This window comes from Microcaecilia unicolor, chromosome 10, assembly GCF_901765095.1.
Source record: "Microcaecilia unicolor chromosome 10, aMicUni1.1, whole genome shotgun sequence".
NCBI classification, from domain to species: domain Eukaryota; kingdom Metazoa; phylum Chordata; class Amphibia; order Gymnophiona; family Siphonopidae; genus Microcaecilia; species Microcaecilia unicolor.
The window spans coordinates 103174405-103198097 of NC_044040.1; the positions used below are offsets into that span (position 1 = coordinate 103174405).

The 23693-nt window shown below is 43.4% G+C and overlaps 1 protein-coding gene across 1 annotated transcript in view; it reads left to right on the forward strand.

Annotated features, from left to right (window-relative positions):
* NUP205 (nucleoporin 205) overlaps positions 1-23693 on the forward strand; it is a 1281456-nt gene that overhangs the window by 1226376 nt on the left and 31387 nt on the right. Inside the window, exon 38 of the mRNA XM_030216143.1 lies at positions 6934-7062. Coding sequence (XP_030072003.1) covers positions 6934-7062 — 129 coding nt within the window. The remainder of the gene's footprint in view (positions 1-6933; positions 7063-23693) is intronic.

Consider the following 23693-nt stretch of genomic DNA (forward strand, 5'->3'; position numbering starts at 1 on the left):
TTGTTGAAAATTAGCTTTTCACCACATTTGAGATGTGTAGGTTGAATGACAGAGTTTGATCCAGGTTCACTCCATACAGCTTAGTTGTTGGTTGTAGTGGGTAGAGTAGGTTTCCAATAGGGATCTACTTTTCCTGTGGGTCTGGTTTGTAGTCAAGCAAGTAGGCATTTTGTTTTTTTTCTGGTTTCAGTTTCAGCTTATAGCTCTCCATCTATGAGCTGATCAGCTACAGGCAGTCTCCAATCATTCCAGTGGACTGGGTTAGGGAGGACAGTACGAGAATGATTACTGAGATGTTGTCCGCGTAGCTGTATACTGAGAAGCCCTTTAGGGAGATTAATTGGCTCAGTGTGCCACTATATATTGAGTTTGTGCCCCTTTTTATATAGAATCCATGTCTATATAGAACTGGTTGATGGTATCGGATAATTTTAATTGTAGTTTTACTGGGTGGTTTAAACTAACCAGGGGTTTCTTAATTGAAAATAAGGCTCTTGAGTCTCTTTCTTAGTATTTTTATAGTCAATTTAAAAGAACAGGAAGTCCTGTGAGGCTGGTCATGTGAAGGGTAATTCTATCACAGGGCACCTATGATGCCTGTTTTAGGCCTAGTCTAAAAGGAACAGTAACCACTGTTGTGAATTTAGGGGTCCCGAGCCCCCCAAGAAGGCTGGAGTGACCTTAATCTGACTCCATCTCTAAATAACACTAGTACTGGGGTAATCAAGGAGTTATGAAGTTCTAAAAGGAATTGCCACTGAGAGAGACGTTAGGTCTAAGGGACCCGCATTAGTCCGCCTCTCAGCACTGGCAAGGAATAGATACCAGCCTTATGACAAACTGGATTTAGGCTACAGGTTATACGATGCAGCGAATGATAGCCTGATACAGCAAAAGCATTTATACTTACAGCCTTTCATCATTAAGTGAAGCCCACAAATCATCATTTGGAATGAGGAGTTTATTTACCAAGATACAAGTCAAATCAGTGATTGACAACAGGCACATACAATCAATTAATTATAGGAATATAATAAGCTGCAAACAGGTGTTAATTAGTTCCTAATCTTTTATAATTTCTCCTACCAATTAGAGGTTTTACAAGGGAAAGCAATTAGGTAATTTGTCAATTCTGCTGGACACATTGGTTTCCCTTGGAGAGAGAGTGCCAACCCTTTTCTCTCTAACTTAAACCAGGAAAAACCCTGATTTTTATAGGTGCCCTCAGGATATAGATAATATGACAGTAGATATACCTGATTGGATCTTTGCTAATGTCATGGTTGTCACTGATTGGCTCATGCTAATGAGTAGCTTCTATCTTGCTACGCCTTTCCTTTCTCACACCATAGCTGACCACAATCCTGCTCACAGGAAAGTCTCCCTCCTCTCTTGGACAGCTAGTTCCCTATTTTCTAAGCACCTGGCATGACTCACTCATTTCTCAACTTGTTTTTCTAACTTACATTAGAGAAAATTCCACTTTGCAACAGATACGGCTTCCATTTGTGCTGAAATTCTCCATTTTGTTTCCATATCTACTGACCTAACTTTTCCTAATTTAGCTTATTTAGGCCTCAATCTGGGCTACAAACTAGCCAATACTTTTCCAGTAAGCTCCCAGTTATGTCAGCCATCAGATTTCTGACTCAGCCAAGGTCTGTAATAGCCTGAGCTCTATGACTGGGCCCGCCACCATTCCAGTGGGGGGGTCTCTGGCTGTACCATAATTATACACCACCTACTTTTCTTTTTAGAATACTAGCACAAATGGCCAAAAACATGCATATATTATGTCATGATCACTTAAATCAACCCTGAAACTGGCATAAATACCTGTGTCTAGATGTTTGCACATATACGCATAAATGATAGAATTCTGTAAGTTAGATTTGTACCTATGCACACTGCTCAAGCCCCAACCTTTCACACTTTCACCAGCAAAGTATGTGCCACCCCAGCATGGTGCATACTTTTCTTCTAGGCAGTATTCTGTAAGAGGTCATTTACTCTAGAAAACTGCCATTTACACACCTTTTTTCCACTTAAAACTAGTCAATTCCTTATAAAATTCAGGGTCAGCGGAATGTCTATTTGTGCAATGGGGAGGGGGCCAGCTTCATCCCCAGCGTTCATCCCAGTTTACCCTTAGTTTTATGTAAATCATACAGAGTTATAAGTATCAGTCTTTCTCTTCCTTTTTCAACCTCCCATCCCCAGATCTATCTCTAAGGTCCAGCCCCCTTATCAGCCCCTAGCCCCCCTTTTCTTGGCTCAGCACAAGATTTCGTCTCCTACCCCATCCATAGGTGCCCGGTATAAGAGGATGCCTCCCCAGCCACAGCAGGATGGATCAGCTGTTTCTATAGAAATGCTAAATAGTATTAGTAGTAGTTCTCCTGCCAGTCCTGCTGCTCTGGGGGGTTTAAATAGCAGCAGCTGCAGTGAAAGCCGTCTCTAGCCTTGTGTATAACCAGTTGTAATTTGATTATCTTACTGCTGGGAGAGCAGAGCAGGGGGGTTGGCTGGAGGTGTCCTAGGTTGCCAGGGAGATATTTAACTAGGATCATGAATTCCTGCACATGAGCAGTTCGCACCAAAGAGACTTGCACTGACCCCTTAAATTTAAAAGTGCTAAAAATAAGTTTTAAAAGTATTTGCATTAAATCTAATTGCAGAATTTAGGTGCTAGGAAGTGGGATTGGTATGCTATGTACTCAAATTTGCTCAAGCCATATGCAAATTAGTCCGTTTTTGGGAGGTTCTCATTTGCATATTTATGGGTAAAAATTGTTGGAAATGTTTACAACCTTAATGTTAGGGCATGACTCTGATCAAAAATGTGAACTTTGATCCAAAAACGAAGGGTTTAGCTAGTGTTTTTGACTAAAAATTCCCATGAGAGTGTCTGTATGTTAATCTGCATTCAAATAGAGCTCTCTGATTGAATGAGCAGCTCCTGTTAGAAAATCTGCCCGGGAACAGAGAGGAGAGGAGAGAATCAATGGGTGGGTGGGTGTGGATGGCTGAAGGGGGGGCAGGGGAGAGGAGAGAATCAATGGGTGGGTGGGTGGGTATGGATGGCTGGATGGGGGGGGGGGGGGGGGGGAGCGAGGACAAGAAATGAAGAAGAAAGGCAAGAAGTAAATGGAAAGGAAGCCCTGGAAACAGAGAAGAGGACAGATAGCAACAGAATCGGATACTGGGCCAGCATGATCAGAAAAACAAAGTCACCAGACAACAAAGGTAGAAAAGATAATTTTATTTTCATTATAGTGTTTGGAATATGTCCACTTTGAGAATCAGGTGCTCAACATTAAATATTTATATTTATTTACTTATGTATGGCATTTTATCCCACATTAAACATGAATTAGGATGTTTTGTGGCTCTACATGAGAATTGTGATATTATGATCATTGTTTCATATTGTTGACGGTCTGCATTTTCCGTATGGGTGGTATATTGGTGTATTAGGTTCTGCCCAGTGTAATATTTATGGTACAGTAAGGTCTGAGGGTGTTTTGCACAAGTTGTGCATAGTGTTTTGTACTTGAGCGATTGTGGTTAGTATATGCTTTGAGCAACCACTTTATTCTTTGACATATGATAAATATCTAATATCTAAATTTAATAAAAGGTATTAATTGTGACTTATTTTTATTTATTTATTTTTTCTGTGTGTTATCAGACAATTATGGAAGTAGTTGCTTTTTGATTTTAACAGCCATGTTGTGCCAGCAGCCAGAGCATAAACAGAGTTAAGCAAAGAAACAAGCTTCCTGCTCTGCAGCAGATTTAGAGGTGCCAGGCAGGCAAGAGAAGGGGGCAGAGGGCATGAAAATTTTGTTGAGACCAGGATAAAAAAATTACCCCCAATATATGGTTATGGCACTTTAGCTTATTTTTTCCCCATTCCTACCAACTTTACCCTTCAAAACTGTCTCTATGCCACTATCCCACACGGAGAGAGTGGTGGATATTTGGAATGCCCTCCCGCGGGAGGTGGTGGAGATGAAAACGGTAACAGAATTCAAACGTGCGGGATAAACATAAAGGAATCCTGTTCAGAAGAAAGGGATCCTCAGAAGCTTAGCCCAGATTGGGTGGCAGAGCCGGTGGGGGAAGGCGGGGCTGGTGGTTGGAAGGTGAGGCTAGTGCTGGGCAGACTTATACAGTCTGTGCCCTGACAATGGCAGATACAATTCAAGGTATACACATCTACTATGTTACTATGTTAGGTCAAGTAGTCTTCTGTTTATTTCCAATTTTATAGACCACCTTTCCCAGAAAAGCCAGAAAGTGGCATACAGCAACCTACACAAAATTTTACAATCATAGAATATAGTAATAAAGAAAGTATACTAATGGCTAGATCTACTGAAAGGTGCTCTACATTACCACATGCTAACATGCATTAAGTTACGTTGTTTATTTTCAGTCCCTCTTATGCAGTGGGATCTATTTACTAATAACTCATGCTAAATGCATTAGTACATGCAAACTTAGTAGTGCACTTAGTAAATGAAGCCCTGAGTCGTCCCCACCCCACCCACAAAAATGAGCATGTTGCGGCTATGTAAGAAACATTATAATGATGCCATCAGATGACTTCATCCACTTGTACTTCTGATTATTCTGCTGTTTATAGAGTAAGCAGAGGCACATGTCAAGACTCTTAACACTTGTTAACTATAAAGCCTCAATATCTTGAAGTTTAACCTTGGCACACCAGTACACACCTGAAGTCTCTTTTATTTTCTGAAGTTTCTTTTATTGAATAAATCACAGATAATTTACTCACAGATGTGCAGAAGTGTTGCCCCAGGGCACAGAGACTCCTTAATTCTGAGAGCTGTATCAGTGGTTGGAGGTGGAAATTTGAAGAGGGGTAGCTTTATTGCAGAGGTGAGAAATAGTTGAACAGGAAGAAGTAGCTCAGAGCTGGGTGACTGGAGAGTGCAATATCTCATTAGGAAGATATATTCAAGGTAAAAAACCAAGTTCGTTCCAGGGAGTTTTAGCAGGACAAGTGCTGTCTGAAGCAAGATGGAGAATGCCTCATGGCGAGGGGGAGGGGGTGGCTAAGAAGGGCTCACACAGGCCCAGGGACGAGGGGGTAAATAGACCAATAGGGACAGAGTCTGCCATCGGGTAGCAAGGGGTGGTCCTAGAGGACAGCCCTCGATTGGAGGCAAAGGTCATACCTGGCCGACCTCTCAGGACAGAGATAGTAAGAATGACCAGGAAATGATAGCAGGTAGACAAAGGAGCCAAGCTTGGCTGAGAAAGAGAGGAGGTCTGGTCAGCAGCACACCCAATGATAACAGTTCTTATACAGACAAGCAAGTGTGGCTGCATTGCTTGTGAACTACATTACCCACAATGCGTTGCTCACGTATCTTTGCAGTGAGAACTGCAGCAATGAAAATCCTTAGAAGTGAGAATAACAGTAAAAGCATTAAACAGATTTTAGGATCACATTATAAACTAGTCCAAGGCTGTCAGAGGACAGAACAGCGCAGGCATGGGGTGGGCATGAGCCCAATCAAAATTGCCACACTCTTGCTCAGTTTTTGTTAGTGCAAAAACTGAGCATTCATGGGGGGACTGGTGGCAGCTCAGCAACACTTCCACCGACTGCCACGCTTGGGTGAAGTTTTGGCCACTGAAGGCAAAAGTCTTCAGTTGATGGAGCTTGGGGATCCTCAACAGCTCAGGTATTTACATTTTGTTTTGGGAAGGGAGCCCCAAGGGGACAGTAAAGGGGAAGAGGGGGAGGGGCAGAGCAAACATTTTGTATCTACCCACTTTGGGCTCAGGCTCACTCAAAATTAGACATCTGGCTATATTACTGCAAAATAAGTGATTCAATCTATTTTTTATAGTGTGAAAGTACAAAGTGGCATGACCAGGGGAGAGCATGCAAATCCAAAGTGGCATGACCAGGGGAGGAGCATGGGTGGTTCAGGGTCATGCCCACCATTTGGACACAGCTTTATAGAATACTTGCATTTATGTGCTTAAATTTCAGTAGTTGGGTGCGAGCATTTACACCAGCCTTTGGCTGGCATCGGTAGGAGCACCTAAAATTTGTCATGAAAATGGATTTAAGCTAGTATTCTATGAACAGCTGTCCTGCTGGAACTGCAGTTACAGAGTTTATGCTTAGTACTCTGTTTCCCAGCGCCTGACTTGGGTCACCATTTACTGAATCTACCCCATGCATGTACCCCTATATTTTGAGATTTTGTCAGGTACATGTGACCCGGATTGGCCACTGTTGGAAAAAAGAATACTGGGCTTGATAGACTTTTGGTCTGCCTCCAGTATGGCAACACATATGTTCTTAATATTGTTTCTCCCCCCCCCCCCCCCCCTTTTTTTTTTTTTTTTGTAGTCCTAGGTTCACCAAGTCATGAAAATGGGAAAAGTTCATTAGTGAAAGGAACTGACTAAGCTCATCTTTTGAATTGTTTTCACCTTTGTTGAAGCTAAAGGGAGCCCAACAGTAGTGTGAGAACTACTGTGCCCAGCAAAGAGAGATTTTATCTTTTTAGAGAGCTATGGAAGATTCTGTTCAGAGCCAAGAGCAGTCATATGAATGATTCACTTGTATGTTTGGTGAATTGCTTTCCTCATTAGATTGGAGGGTTCAGTTCACTATGAGGCTCATTTTCAAAGCACTTAGCCTCCCAAAGTTCCATAGAAACCTATGGAACTTAGCCTCCCAAAGTGCTTTGAAAATATGCCTCAGTGTCTTATATGCTGTGTAAGGTGTACAGTACTACAGACTGGTTAATTTGTAGGTTGGGCAACTTTATTAATAAAAATTGCTTTTATTTGGGAAAACATAAGTAAAGAGATATGTCAGTGCAAAGCAGTGTTTCTTCAGGTTAAACTGAGTTCTTCTTTAACTGGTGGAATTTCCAGATATTATAGAAACATGCCTGTTTATTCTTTGGCGACATCTGGAATACTACCTGCTGCACTGTATGCCCTCAGATTCTCAAGATTCCCTATTTTTCTCTATGAATTCATTTAGAAATAGAGAACTAGAAGGTAATTTTTTTAAAACATATTTAGAGTTTATTTGTTGGGTTATATATTTCTGTCATGTGATATAATGCTGATTCTAGTTTCTCACACAACACTTATTAATTGATTCTACATAGACAAGCTGGAACAATCAGTCCCAGCATCATAACATAAAATACATCTCTTAATAGTCCTCGTATACCCACATCTGTTCAAAGTAGATTACAAACTAAAAGCTAGGGTAGTATACCTAGGAATTTACAATGGACTGATTATCAAATACAATTATGTTTGTTAACTTGGATGTGGAATGAGATTAGCTATGCCAAAAGAAAATCTTGTCCCCTCTTAGTAGTATAAATACATGCAATCTTCTTACAAAATGTTTTGCATGAAGATTGCATGTGTTATTTATATTCACTAAGAGGGGAATTTTTTTTATTATATTTGTTCATACAGACTGTTTAAATCCTCTAATCTCAGTATGTTGTAGTGAAAAAATCTTGCAAGGCTGCTTCTGTACATGAGCAGCCAGCGCTGCATAGGTGTGCACACTGTACCATAAGGCCCCTTGCATCTTTCGTCTTCCACGTAGCAGATTACATGTGTCTCAAGATACTCTTCATGTCAGCCTTTAATCACATGGCTCCCTCAATGGTCAGGGTGGGTTATTTTCTTACTGATTTGCAGAGTTTGCCCTCAGTTCTGGGGTTTTATGATATTTTTCTACAATTTGAGAACAGTTCTTCTTTGAACTGGACAGAACTGCTTATTTCTAGGATAAACAGCATAAAATGTATTGTACTGTTTTGGGATCTTGCCAGGTAGTTAACCTCTGGAACTCGTTGCCAGAGGATATGTTAATATGTGGTTAGTGCTTGTCCTTGGGATCAGTAACATGAAATCTTGTTACTGTTTGGGATTCTGCCAAGTACTTGTGACCTGGATTAGCCACTGTTGGAAACAGGATACTGGGCTTGATGGACCTTCGGTCTGGCCCAGTATGGCAACACTTGTATTCTTATGTTATGTCTTTATCTCTGTAGCAAAGACTGGATGGGCGATGGGCTCCCTATAACACCATTGCTCTCAAGGGAATGGGGGCAACAGAGGATGCATATTTCCCAAACCTGATTTATTACAATTAATAAATTCAGAAAAAAACACTTTTCTTCTACCTTGGTTGTCTGAGCATTGCTTTGGTCCTAGTGTCTCTCTTCTGCTTTTCTTCAGAATCTCCTATTCTTTTGACTTTTCTTCTCTCTATATCCTGCATTTATCTTTTCTATGTGTCCCTATCCATTCTGGCCAGCGTCTCCTCTGTGTCCCTATCTCTCCACCCCCCACCCCCCCCATGTTCAGTATCTCTTCTCTATGTCTCTATCCCTCTCCTTGTGTTCAGTATTGCCCCTCTGTGTTCCTGTCCCTATGCCCTCTCTAGGGCCAGCACCTTTTCTGCATCTCTGTCCTTCCCCATGCATCCTCACGACCCTCCATGGTCTGACATTTCTCTCCCTTTGTTGGTCCAGCATCTGCCTCCCTCTCTCCCCTAGTCTAATTTCTCTACTTCTTCCCCCTCCACTCCCCACCACAGTCCAGTATCTGCCCCGTCTCTTCTGTTGTCCCTGTGTTCCCTCTAGTGCTAGCACCTCTTCTGTGTCCCTGTCCCTCTCCATGTCCAGTCTCCCTTCATCTTGCACCCTCAGACCCTCCATGGTCCAACATCCCTTTCCCTCTCCAAGCCAGACTGCCTAGCAGTCTTCTTTCCATCATGACACATATCGAGGAAAAGTCAGCCCTTTCATGGACCAAAAAAGACAAGGGATGGTGGGACTTCCACAGTGAAATGTGACAGGTCCAGTTTGGGTGGTGCAGGTAAGAGGACTATTTGTTTTCCATAGAGTGATCTCAGATATCTTCAGACCAGTGGGGTCCTCAAGGTGATCCACTGTGGCTACTCTCTCTATTGTACTTCTCTCATTTTCAATGTCTACATCATGGCTTGGAAATTAAGAGACGGTGGAGGTGTCACTGGCACTGCTGCTCCTGCTAGGAGGCAGTATTTGATCCCAGTGGAGCAGCAGGGCCAAAATCACTGTTCAGTCTATTTTGTGGTCTCAAAAAAAGATTGCTCATTTCTGCTCATCTTCTATTTGAAAGTCATCAATGCTTATCTGTGGAACATTCAGAAAAGGAGAATTCCTCTCTTCTTGGACCACGTTCTATCAGGTTGAAGACCAGAGATTTGTGTGTTTGTGTCACGTTTTCAAAACAGGAAACTAGGTTGTGAGCCCTTTGGCCACTGCCGAGGAGCGGCAGGCAAAACCACCCTACACCAGTGACAAGGCAGAGCTTTAATGAACAGTTAGGCTTCACCTGCACCTGGCCACTTTTCACCAAAGGTTGAGCCCTTGGCTTCAGGTGGCCGGCAGGACTTGTAGGACAGGGCAGGAACAGGATCCCAACTAGATTGAACAGGGACTGAGGGTCAGAGGGGAAAGGAACATACAGGGACAGCAGGGCAAGGAAAGGGTAAAATAAAGGACAGGACTGAAAGCTGAAAACAGCCTCTAAAACAGGGAGCAAAATACTGACTAACAAGACACAAAACTAAAAGCTGCAGAGCAGCCACTAAGATACAAACAGACAAGGACTACACACAAAACAATAACCCAGAGACAAGACTAACAAACAAACAACAAGCTAATCTAACTATCCACAGACTAACTAGAACAGACAAGAATCAGGGCAGGAAACCAAACTAGAAACTGGACTCAGCAGAAGTGCACCAGCACCCCAACATACCAGGGCCTTAGCCGCGATGCAAAGGCAAAGCCAGAGAGTTTCAAAATGGCTAATAAGCCCAGACAGGAAAGACTCAGCTGCAGCAATCACCAGGAAGCTATGGTGGCTGTGTAGGCTCAATCCAAGCAAGCAAACCTGGCAGCCTGGAAGATCTGGAACGGGTGATGGTCCATAGCAGCCACCTGTACTGGCCACCAGAGGGCGAGGAAAGCACAGACGTAACAGTTTGTAACAGGGGTGGACTGACAGTGATCTGGGCACCTGAATGATAAGGATCATTCAGCCCCCCATCCCCAGGTCCTGCTACCTCCCTTTCCCCAGGTCCTGCTACCTCCCTCTCCCCCTTCCTTTAAGCCGCCAGTGCCCAGCTCAGACCTCTCCCTTTTCTCTTTTCTATCTTTTAATGAACTATCCCAAAAGCAAGCTTGCACCCTCGCAGTCTCTCACTTACCTCAGGACTTGTTTTGAGATTAGGTCAGAGATGGTTATCCTGACACAGTACTGGATTTTAAGGTTGCTCCAATAGGTTCACAGCTTCTGGTCCCAGCAGATTCCCTGTAGCGCTTAGGTTCCAGGGTTGTGACCCTGGATCTTGTACCCTGGGTGAAGGTGCACATGCGATCCTTGCAGAGTTCACCCCGTCACAGGATTTAAAGATCCATTTACCTCTTCTAAGTGTCCAAAAGGAATGGCATGATGGGACATTGTCTTGAATCTCCAGAGGTGGGGGATGCCCCTTGAAACTGACTGGATTCTGTGGTCACCTTACTTGCGAGCCTGAAGGGTTGGGGCCTCACTTCCAAGGACAAGTACTGCAGGGGCTGTATTCATGGCAGGAGGTAGACTGATCCATCAACAGACTGAAGGCTAGTGCCATAAGACTGACACTCATTCAGTTTTTTCTACTAGGGAAGGTGACGCCATCTGTCTCCTCTCACAACAGCTGTGGCATATGTCAAAAAGCAGACAAGCAGCAAGAGCTCAGAGATGGTGCAAAAAAATGGACCTTCAGTTCCAGTAGTGTAAAGAATTTGCAAGCTGATTTCTTCAGCAGGACCATGCTAGGATCAGAGGAATTGAAGCTGGTATCAATTGTGCAGGATCAATGCTCTAAATCAGCCATGACCTCTGAAGAGTATTCCTTAATCTCTCTACCTTGACCTTTGATCAGTCAGGTTCTCAGGAGGAAAGTGTCATCCCCTTTCTGGTTTTGTTGATAGCTGCACATTACATAGAAAAATGAAGTTAAAGATCCATACCATTTATCCAGCCATGCCATCTACTATCCTTTCCTAACTCTTAGACATCCTATGTAGTTGTCGCAAGCTTTCTTTAATTCACATACTGTTTACGTCTCCACCACCTCCATCGTGAGGCTGTTCCGTGGATTCAGCACCCTTTCTGTGAAAAATTATTTCATCAGGTTACTTCTGAGTCTATCCCCTTTCACCTTCATTCTGTGCCTCCTCATTCTAGAACTTCCTTTCAGTTGAAAGAGACTTGCCTCCATGCAACACAGGTATTTAAACATCTCTATCATATCTCTCCTCTACTGCCTTAGAGTGGAGGAGTAGCCTAGTGGTTAGTACAGTGGACTTTGATCCTGGGGGACTGAGTTCAATTCCCACTGCAGCTCCTTGTGATCTGGGCAAATCACTTAACTCTCCATTGCCCCTGGTACAAATAAGTACCTGAATATATGTAAACCGCTTTGAATGTAGTTGCAAAAACCTCAGAAAGGCGGTATATCAAGTCCCATTTCCCTTTCCCTTTATTCCAAAGTATACATATTGAGATCTTTAAGTCTATCCCCATAGGCTTTATGATTAAGACCACTGATCACGTAGCACCAAACAGAATATGCTGGATACAAACTATCAGAGCAAAATGATTTTGCTCTGATAGTTTGTATCCAGCATATTCTGTTTGGTGCTACGTGATTAGTGAGTTGACAACACATATACAAGTAGGACTCTTCGTTTTGCATTCATTACTTGGTGTATTTATTGACCCCTGATGCAGACGCTTTTTAGCGTCGAAACACGGCCTGTGTCGGGTCGTTATATCCGATATAATAAAGACTGTTGGACTCACGTCTCCAGTGGTGAATCGTCTATTAGTCTCTACTTTTGCCTTCAGTGTTTAGGGCCCAACCATAGCCTACTGTGTTCTCTGTCTTCAGATGAAGAAGAGGACCCGGGTTGCCACAGAGGCACAATGCATGAAGATTTTTGGAGCCCAGTCTGATTCGTCGGTGTTGACGTCAATGTCTGCATCGGTATCTGGTGCATCGGTCCGCATGGCTGTTACTGGACCTTGTGACACTGGGAGCAGTAGTTCATCGAGTGGATCTCCACCTTTCTCGATGCCGACTGCTGTACAGGGGCCCTGGAGGTGATATGAGGATTCAACTTCGTCCTCGTAAACACCAAGGAGTCTCTGTGCATTGGTCTTCCTTGACACATGGTGCAAGAAGCTCCAGGACACTGAGGGATTCAGGACCTGAGAAGCGTCGGCATCAGGAGGACCACTCCCCCCTCTATTCAGGAGGAGCCAATGCGTTGGTCCCTTAGCAGCCAGTCTTTCCTGGTGTCGGCCCTCAATTAACATATCCGGTCCAGAAATTCTGCAAACCATTTGAAAGAGAAATTACATGAAAGAGGATATCCGACTAAAACTATTAAACAAGCATACAAGAGAGCCTTATATAATCATCGAGAATATTTATTGGATACTAAGGTTCAGGATCAACAAGATGAAAGACAGCGGATTGCCTGTATTATGCAATATACTGCCTTATCTCCAAGAATTGCTAAAGTGATCTATAAAAACTGGAGAATATTGTCTGCCCATGAAGTATTTTCTGGGCAGAAATGCATGGTATCCTATTCTAGACGAGGTAATCTAGCTGACATGTTATGTCATTCAGATATAAGTATCAAGAAATTAACCGGTCAAGGCAGACATTCTAAGTGTGGGAAGTGTATTATGTGTGACATGATGGAAGAGACAGACAAATTTTGGGAACCTATAAACAGAAAATGGATTTTTCTACGACATACTTCATGTATATCGAAAGCAGTAATATACATGATTACATGTCCCTGCGGCTTACGCTACATTGGTCAGACGAAGAGAATGTTCAAAGTGAGACTGTCTGAACATAAACATGCCATAACATCTGGAAAAATTCATATGCTAAGCATTGCACAGAAAACAAATCATGCTTTTGCAGAGTTGCGATGTGTGATTATAGAATATCTGGAACCCAATGGCAGAAGAGGAGATATATCTAGGGTCTTGCACCAAAAAGAACAAAAGTGGATTTATTATTTACAAACCGTATCTCCCAAAGGATTAAATGGACCTATGGAATGGGAGGCATTTTATTGAATGACATTATACATTTTGAAACGTTCCTATCTTCTATCAGAGAAATAAATGTTTTTTGTCTGCTAGGTTGTGGTTGCTTTAAGATTGAGCAGGTTAGCAATGGTGTAAGTGAGTGATGTCATCTATGGGTGGAGTTCCTCTGAAGTTGTCTCATACAAACGTTAGCCATTTTGAGCACATTGTTTGCTATGGATAACTTGTAAAGCAGTTTTTATGCACTGCTATGTATTTCTCCTGATAGCGAAACAGAAGGATTTCCTACTGTCGAGAAACAAGGAAATTGGACATTTTTGCCAGAAGGATAATATAAATTGGACACTTTAATTTTGGAGAAACCCCACAGACTGTGAAAATCTTATGAGGCTGTACCTCTGTCAGGACAATTTGGATGTTCTGAGCTAAGTAAAGTTTACTTTTTGTTAGAATTAGAATCCATTCATTAGTAAGGATGGAAGTTTAAGCAATTCTAGTAATGTTATAAGAGTTTTTGCTCTATTTTGAGTTTTCTTTACTTGCAGGAAGGCTTCTCTTTTTGAATGAGGATTTTAGTCTAGTGAGGGATTGCTAATTAGTGTCTATTTGGGTGATTTATATTCATAGTGAGATTTAGTGTTGTGGGTATTTGGATCTGTATTGTGTTACCCTCCCTTCTGTTTTTTAAACACAGACTTTTCTCCCACTTATTTACAATTTTTGAAATATTCTGGGAGTTTTTCTCTGTGTTTTTTTTCGGAAGGTGGTGGAAGCCTGTGATGGTAATATCTACAGTGGAGCATAAAAGTCAGGCTCCCTGTTACACTGAGGCTATTTTTCAAAATTTAAAATATTTTATCTTTCAGATCTGAATCCCCAGTGTGACACTATATTGGAGTGATGTGTTTGATAGTTATTTTATCCCACATTAAACATGAATTAGATTGGAACCTGGGATCATTTAATTTATTTTTTTTTCTGGAGTAATGCATTGCCCCCCCCCCCCCCCCAGGCTCTCTCCTCGGCTATAGCCAGCTCTGCAATTTGGGGGGGGGGGACGCAGAGGTGGAGGGGGGAGATAGCCTGTTGTTAAACATTTACCAGCACACCACTGGATCTGGGAGTCATCGTTGATAAGACGTTGAAAACTTCTGCGCAGTGTACTGCGGCGGCTAAGAAAGCGCACAGAATGTTGAGTATTATTAGGAAAAGGATGGAAAACAAACATGAGGATGTTATAATGCCGTTGTATCGCTCCATGGTGCGACTGCACCTCGAATATTGTGTCCATTTCTGGTCGCCGCATCTCAAAAAAAGATATAAAAGAATTGGAGAAGGTGCAGAGAAGGGTGACGAAAATGATAAAAGGGATGGTATGACTTCCCTATGAGGAAAGGCTAAGACGGTTAGAGCTCTTCAGCTTGGAGAAAAGGCGGCTGAGGGGTGATATGATAGAAGTCTATAAGATAATGAGCGGAGTAGAGTGGACAGATGTGAAGCGTTTGTTTACACTTTCAAAAAATAATAGAAACCGGGGACACGAGATGAAGCTAGAATATGGTAGATTTAAAACAAATAGGAGAAAGTTTTTCTTTACTCAGCATGTAGTTGGACTCTAGAACTCGTTACCAGAGAATATAGTGACAGCAGCTGGCCTTACGGAGTTTAAGGGGGGTTTGGACAGATTCCTGAAGGAAAAGTCCATTGAACATTTTTAATTTTTTTTTTGAGGGGAGGGGGGGGGGGGGTTGCCGGGTTCTTGAAGCCTGGATTGGCCGCTATCGGAGACAGGATGCTGGGCTTGATGGACCCTTGGTCTTTTCCCAGTATGGCGATGCTTATATATAGTGTTTAACCTGTAAATAATAAAAAACAGATTCAGGTATAGTATATTTCTCCTTAAGTTCCGAAAAAGGCCGCATCTTGCCTACATCTAGGAGGTCTTGAAAGCGGACCAATCCCTGAGCTGCCCATCGTATAAACATGGGATGCCAAAATCCTGCTAAGAACCCTGAATCTGAACTGATGTAAGAATATGAAGAAGGCTTCTTGGACTCCCTTAATTTAGACTTAAGAGAACTCCACAGTGTTAGAAGGTGGCAGACAAATGGATTTTCAGATAACTGGCTATAGGCCCTGGAGGAGAGAGAGGCCCACAAAGCTGCTCCCAAAGTATGGTCCCGCACATAGGTCTGATCCATGTGTGTCGCAACCGATGGTTGTTCTTGGCTCCAAGCTGAGATATATTTCAACTGAGTCGTCCAGTACCAGTGTAAATTGGATACACCTTGTCCCCCCCAAATCGACCAATCGCCACATCATCTTTCTGTTCAGCCGTGATGCCCGACCTCCCTAGAGATAACCCGAAAGGTCCCACTAAAACTGCATTAACTCTCATTTGGGAATCAAAATTGGTAGGGTCTGAAACAAAAACAACAATCTGGGCAAGATGTTCATCCTGATGGATGCAATGTGGCCCCACCAGAATAGCCACATCCCCCGCCAACTTGCCAAGTCTCTACATAGCCACTGGAACAAGGGGACATAGTTCAAACTATACAATTGGGAAACATCATTTAGGGGATCTGAACCCATAAATATTTAAAGCTGCCCCAAGTGTGCCGAAAGGGAAAAGCCCGAGCCTGGGAGTCCCGCTCTTGCTGTGATTTATCATAATTTATCTTAAAGCCAGATAATCTGCTAAAATTGTTAAGTTCACGCAGGAGCACTGGTAGAGTAAGAACAAAACATCATCAGCAAAAAGCGCCAACTTATGTTCTCTATCTCCAACTCAGACTCCTGCTGTCTTTTTCTTTTAATGCAGCCCATTGGTTTGATGACATATACTGTGCCAAAACTGGAAATACAGGAGACAGAATAATAGAATTAAGTAAAATCCAAAACTTATTAGCATTATAATTGTGTTCACATTTGGATAATAACTTAGAAAATGCTGTTATCAAGTCATATTAGGAAGCTTGACATCTTGGTTAACTTCATCTATATATAAAAAGATAGCCGTGAGACAAAGATTACCCCCCCCCCCCCCACCACCCCCAAACAAAAATAATAATAATGCCTTTTACAACCAGACTCGAAGGAGAAATCCTATATAATAAAACGCACCTCCAACATTCTGAAGCTGACTGCATGGCTGGGGCGTTCTTGCTCTCTGTATCCATCTCCTGAATTGACATCACGTACTTCCGGGTTCGTCACAAGCAGAAGTGACCAACCACACGAGGTTTCTCAGCTTCAGAATGTTGGAGGTGCATTCTATTAAATAGGATTGGTCAGTTCCTTGAAGCACAGCCAGAGCTCCTGCACAGTAACGCTCAGACACCAGAGAGAGAGGGGGGGGCCTGACACCAGGGGGGGGGGGGGGAGATATCTCTGTCATACACACACTCTTTCTCTCACACAGTCAATGTCTTTCTCTCACTCTCACACACTGTATCACATTCACTCTCTATGTGTCACACAGTCACTCACACACTTTCTTGATCTCATACACTCAGTCTCACAGAGAGTCTGTGTCTCACACTCTCTCGCACACACTGTATCTGTGTAAAACACACTCTCTCACACTGTGTCTCACATACGCACTTGCACACACTCTCATTCTCACACACACACACTCTCTCACAGACACACACACTCGCACATTCACTCTCTCTCTCTCACACACACAGTCACTCTCACATACACTCTCTCAAACATACACACTCCGAGAAAAACCTTGCTAGCGCCCGTTTCATTTGTGTCAGAAATGGGCCTTTTTTACTAGTAAATATATATTCTCCAAGGACAAGCAGGCTTATTCTCACAACTGGGTGACGCTGACCCACATCGCCTGGTCCAGAACTTATAACAAGTATAAAGAGACATGCTCCACCTCGCATGCGCAAGTGCTTTCCCGCCTGCCATGAGAGCACATTCTCCTCAATCTTTTTTCTACCATGGTGAGGAGAAGGTGTGTGTTTTTACCGTCTCTTCACAACGCTTGGTTCTAAGGAGCTGTTTCATGCCTTTCGGTGATTTTTTCATCCTCATGTTGTATTCCCAGTGGTGGAACCCCCTTTTTAAAAAAAATCTTTTTCAGGCACCATCAGTTTGTTTAATTTAGCTGAGGAAAGTTTTTTCCTTCCATGTCCACAAAGGTGCCCAGTGGCTTTAAGCACTGTACCTGGTACAATTGTACATTTCTGGGAAGGACACCCATTCCTGGTGTGTTCAGTGTCTTGGGACAGACCATAGCCCTACTAACTGTGTTTTCTGTCTTCGTGTGAAGAAGAGGACCCAGGTTTCAAGAGAAGCTCATTGAGAGAGGATTTTTGGAGCCAAGTCCAGTTCTTCAAGGTCGGAGGCATAGACATCGAGCATCTTACCGGCATTGGGAACAGCGGTAAGCATGGCTGCTGCTTGCCCCTTAGACCCTGGGAGCAGTGAAGCAAAGATTAGGTCTCCACCTGCCTCGAGGAATTCTGCTGTGCAGGGCCCCCAGGACCGTCCATTGTCGGGCCCAACCCTGAGGCGACATGTGGATTCCATGTTGGCACTGAGGAGCCTCTGTGGCACGCTTCGGGCGAAGGTCAAGAAGCATCGCCATCAATCACCCTCGATGCATGATGCCGGGACTGCCGATGCTTCACTCTCCCAGAAGCCAAGACCAACCCTCATATCGACCCCGGCAGCTCTTCAACCTGCACCTGAACCAGCACCCCAGCTTTTCCCTGTGTTGGCCCTCGATGAGCATATCTGGGCCTTGCTCCCTGAGTTGCTGAATAGCCTAATGCAGTGTTGTGCATCTGCACCGGGGATACTTGCACCTACCCTGCCTACCATTGCACTCGTGCCTGCGGTGTGTCTTCCAACACCAATTCTGCATGTGGCTCCGGTATCGACTGCCACCTAAGCCAGCACCCCTTCAACGTCTGTGGAGGAAGCTTCGCCAGAATCGAGGTGTGAACCAACTCGTCGCTGTTCTCGAGGGCATGATTCCTCCATGTCGAGGCAGGTTCGGTCTCTACACTCCCATCAGGCACCAAAGAGGAGTGCCCATGGGATTCAGAGGAGGCTCCCAGGTACTTTTCCTTTTGACCAGTCCTATAGAATTCCCTCTGAACCCTCCCCTCCACCTGAAAGGAGAAAGGCTCCTCCTGAGAGCCTTTCATTCCCTTCTTTTGTTAAGGAAATGGTTGATGCAATTTCATTTCCTTTGGAAGTGGAGGGGGAGCCCAGGTCCAAGAAGCTCAAGGTCCTTCTAGGGAGCCTTTGACTGTCCCTCTCCACATGGTTCTCCAGGAAGTCCATGTTAGGAACTGGGAGTCCCCTCTGTCGGTCCCGGTCATGCCCAAGAAGATCAACAACCAGTATCAGATCTACATTGCACCTCATTTTGATAAGCCTCAGTTTCCTCCTCAGCACCCCCAGGTAGAGAATCTAGAATCCTGGATTCTTTTGGGAGGAAGATGCACCAGGCTTCCAACGCTCATCTCCCAAATACAATCATACCAGCTGTTCACCAGCATCCACTTGCAAAACTCGGTGTGCAAGTTATCAGACCTGGCTGAGATGCTCCCTCTGGAGCAGGCTGAGTCACGTTGCACATTGGTCAAGCAGCAGAAGGCCTGTCAAGTTCTTGGCCAAGGGCACTTACGACACTTTTGATGTGGTATCCAGGATCTCTGCTCAAAGTATAGCAATGTGCAGACTCTCATGGTTGCATGTTTCTGACTTGGAACATTCTGTTCAGCATAATATTGGCGGATGCGCCATGCTGGGGGGATAACCTTTTTGGAGAGAAGATTGAGGAGGTCACTGACCAAAAAACATACTGATACCATCTCTTCTTTCTCCCACCGGGCACCTTCTGCATCTGCCTCCTCTGCTGGGAGGATTTTTGGCAAGCCAAGGAGGAGTGTCTACTACCCTTCCGAAAGCTGCTGAAGACTTACCTCGTCAAACAAGCTTACCCAAACAACCCAACTTAATTCTCAAACCTAATTCCACACCACCAGCACTACCCATACTCCAATCCTCTCCCCCACATCTCTCTCCCCACTGTTTCTACTCTTTTAACTAGAACATCTCTTGATACTTTGTGTAACTGTGTGATACTTTGTACCATACCTTGTACCATACTTTGTGTTATCTCTGTGATACTTTGTACCATAGCTTGTAAGCCGCACTGAGCCTGCTATCAAGGGGGAAAGAGCGGGGTATAAATGCTATAAGTAAATACTACCATCAGAGGCATAGGTACAACCCCTTGGCTCGCCAACCTGTTCAAGCTCAACCCCAACGCGCTTGTTCATGTCAACAGCGTGTGCCAAAGGCCCCTCTGCTCCCCAGGCAAAGCAAGGAACGAACTTTTGACTGGCTGAGTTCTGAGAGGACATTTCTCTGGTAAGTGACGACATTTTGCTCTGTTATTAGTAACTTAAAGATTGAGTTAAAAAAAAAAGAATTGTAGGATATTGATAAACAAAGAATTTAAAAAACAAAACAAAAAAAAAACCCTTTATTAGCTAGTCTCCATACCCTTTCCCCCTTAGTTGTAAAACTTGAATTTCTGCCACAGCATTAACAGATAGACACTAGAAGGAACAGCAGGGCCTAGTTTAATCCTTAATCCCACCCACCCCAGCTCAACTCTTCATTTATAGTCAATTATTCTAATTAGGTCAACAAGCGGAGAGTTTTCATTAGAGATTTAATTACAGTTAATCAGTTTCTGAGAAACAAAAACTAAATAAATTGCATATTACAAAATATATTCTTAAATCTGTTTATATTCATCTGATATCCCTAGTACCTTAAGAAGTTTTAATTAAACAACTAAAGTTTTAATTAAATGCTAAGATGTAGACTGAGGTCCAGCATTGGAAGGGGTGCTATCCAGTCTTTTGCACTGAGTGCCACATGTATGATTATCGTCCAGTTGGTGAGAGGTTAAATGTGTGTGCTCGATGCAAAGTGCTCCTAGCTGTCAGAGAATGAGTCCGTTCTCTTACAAAATTCCATAGGTTACTATGGAACTTTGTAAGTCTAAGTGCTTTGAAAATATGCCTGCAGGTGTCTTTAAATAAAATGCAGACAAAAGATTTCAAATTAACACTGTCAACTGCTAAGCAAGATGTAAATAGGTACAACAAACATAGTTTGAAATGTCTGTATTCGAATGCCAGAAGTCTAAGAAATAAGATGGGCGAGTTAGAATATATATTGCAGTAAATTAAAAATTAGATATAATAGGCATCTCTGAGACCTGGTGGAAGGAGGGATAACCAGTGGGATACTGTCATACCAGGGTACAAATTATATCGTATTGATAGGTATTTTTGAACAGCATCCACTCCCAATGTAAATTTTTGACCTTCGCAGCTGCTCCTCTTAAGTTTCTTTTTCACTGTTCTTTTCATTTTATCATAGTCTCCTTCTTGAAAGTTAAATGCTGTTATCAAGCGGCCCCATCACCATTATGTCTTGCACTATATTATGCGCTCCTAGAATCTGCTGTTCAAGAGTGCCTAACAGATGTCCCTTGTCATGGAGAAACTTGTTTAGTGACAGAGTTGAGGTAGTGGTCAACCTAATTAAAAAACAGAGAGATGCAATAGGGACTATCTAGGCCTCAAACTGCTACTGCTTCTTCTTCCTCTACTAGAAGATTTCCAGGAGGATATTGATGTTCCAGCTACTATATATCTAAGTGTCGTTACACCCCTGCGCCTCCTACACCACAACACTTGTTTCCACAGGGATAAAAATCCCAGACATCCTAACAATCTAAACAGCATCCTAATTTTTTACTCCTTCCTAGAGTGCATTGCCACCATATAGTTGTCCATGCCAAGTGATCTACCTGTCGGAGGGAGACTCATTCTCTAACAAAAGAGATGGCCTCTCATAACCTCCAATCAATGGGCCCCACATACCATTCAATACAGCTGCACTCTGCATTAGGAAAAAAGACCCCCTGATTATCCACCAAGAAGTCTCGTTTTTTTGTTTCAACTCCCTCCAAATAAGATTACTGTGAGAGGAGTTCTCAGCCCTCCTCCAGCAGAATGCAATAGAACCAGTTCCTCCATCAAACACAGATCGAGGGTTCTACTGCAGATAACGTAGTAGATGACGGCAAAAAAGACCTGCATGGTCCATCCAGTCTGCCCAACAAGATAAACTCACATGTGCCATTTTTTGTGTATACCTTACCTTGATTTCTACCTGTCTTTTTCAGGGCACAGACCGTATAAGTCTGCCCAGCACTATCCCCGCCTCCCAACCACCAGCCCCGCCTCCAACTACCGGCTCTGGCACAGACCGTATAAGTCTGCCCAGCACTATCCCCACCTCCCAACCACCAGCCCTGCCTCCCACCACCGGCTAAGCTTCTGGGGATCCCTTCCTTCTGAGGAGGATTCCTTTATGTTTATCCCACGCATGTTTGAATTTCGTTACCATTTTCATCTCCACCACCTCCCGCGGGAGGGCATTCCAAGCATCCACCACTCTCTCCGTGAAAAAATACTTCCTGACATTTTTCTTGAGTCTGCCCCCCTTCAATCTCATTCATGTCCTCTAGTTCTACCACCTTCCCATCTCCGGAAAAGGTTCGTTTGCAGATTAATCTCTTTCAAATATTTGAACGTCTGTATCATATCACCCCTGTTTCTTCTTTCCTCCAGGGTATACATGTTCAGGTCAACAAGTCTTTCCCATTCCAAAAAAGACAGGAGGAGTACGTCCAATTCTTAATCTACGAGAATGGAACAGGTTTCTCCTCAAAGATAAGTTTTGCATGGTATCCCTGGGGGGGTCAGTACTTCGATGAGACAGCTCCATGATTATCTTTGCTGTCTAGACCTCAAGGAGGCATATACCCACATATCTGTTCTTCCTGCACACTGAAAATTCCTCCACTTACACTGTGGAGCTTTACGCTATCAGTACAAGGTTTTATCGTTTGGCTTGGCCTCATCTCCTCGAGTCTTCATGAGATGTCTAGTAGTCACAGCTGCAATACTTCACAGGTGGGGCATCCATGTCTTCCCCTCCCTGGGCAATTGGTTAGAACATAACATAACAGTAGCCATACTGGGTTAGACCAATGGTTCATCTGGCCCAGTATCCTGCTTCCAGCGGTGGCCAGGTCACAAGTACCTGGCAGAAGCCCAGTTAGTTGTTGTATACCATGCTACCAATCCCAGGGCAAGCAGTGACTTCCCCCATGTCCATATCAATAACAGACTATTCATTTTTCTTCCAGGAACTTGTCCAAACCTTTTTTTAAACCCAGATATTCTAATCACCGTTAACCACATCTTCCGGCAATGAGTTCTAGAACTTAACTGTTTTGAGTGAAAAACTATTTCCTCCTACTTGTTTAAAAGTATTTCCATACAATTTCATTGAGAGTCCCCTGGTCTTTGTACTTTTTGAATGAGTGAAAAATTGATTTACCTCCACACCACTCAGGATTTTGTAGACTCCAATCATATCCCCCCTTCAGCTGTCTCTATTCCAAGCTGAAAAGCCCTAACCTCTTTAGGCTTTCCTCATATGGGAGCAGTTCCATCCCTTCTATCGTTGTTAACACTCTTCTTTAAACCCTTTTCTAATACCGCTGTTTCTTTTTTGAGATAATGCAACCATAATTGAACACAATACTCAAGGATGAGATCACACCATGGAGTAATATGGAGGCATTATAATATTTTTGGTCTTATTTTGCACCCCTCTCCTAATAATTCCTAGTATCCTCTTTGCTTTTTTGGCCGCTGCCACCACCACCGCACACTCAGCAGATGTTATCAGCAATTTCCTTAACCCACATATACTGACTTGGAGGGACAGCCAGAGGCAGTGTCTTAATGGTGTCAAACTGTGTTTATAGTTGTAGCCAGTCAGACCCCTATTCCTGAAGATGGCTGTTCCTGAAGCTACAGAGAAATTGGGTTGAGGGGCTGCAGGATGAGCTGTGAGCCTTCCACAGTCGAGAGGAGGTTTGAAACATGGGAGGATAGAGATGAAGGGTCAATACCATGAAGATTCCTAGATAAATTAGATAAGATAGGATGGGACTGGGAGGGAGGAGATTTAAGTGTGAAAGTTATAAGATGGTGATCAGAGAGGGGAATATTAGAGGCAAGGAAACTAGAGGGTGAACAGTTGGAGGAAAAGATAAGATCAAGACTGTGACCATTTTGATGAGTGGGGGAGGTGGAGCATAGTTGGAGATTAAAGGAGGATGTTAAAGCGAGTAACTTGGAAATATAAGAGTTAGAAGGATCATTAGCAGGAATATTAAAGTCACCAAGGATGAGAGAGGGGGAGGAAGGATCATGGAAGAAGGCAAGCCAGGCATCAAAGTCACTGAGAGAGGATGAAAGGGATTTATCAGGGGGACGATAAATGACCGCTATTCGAAGAGGCAGAGGAAAGAAAAGGCGGATAGAGTGGACTTCAAAGGAGGAAAA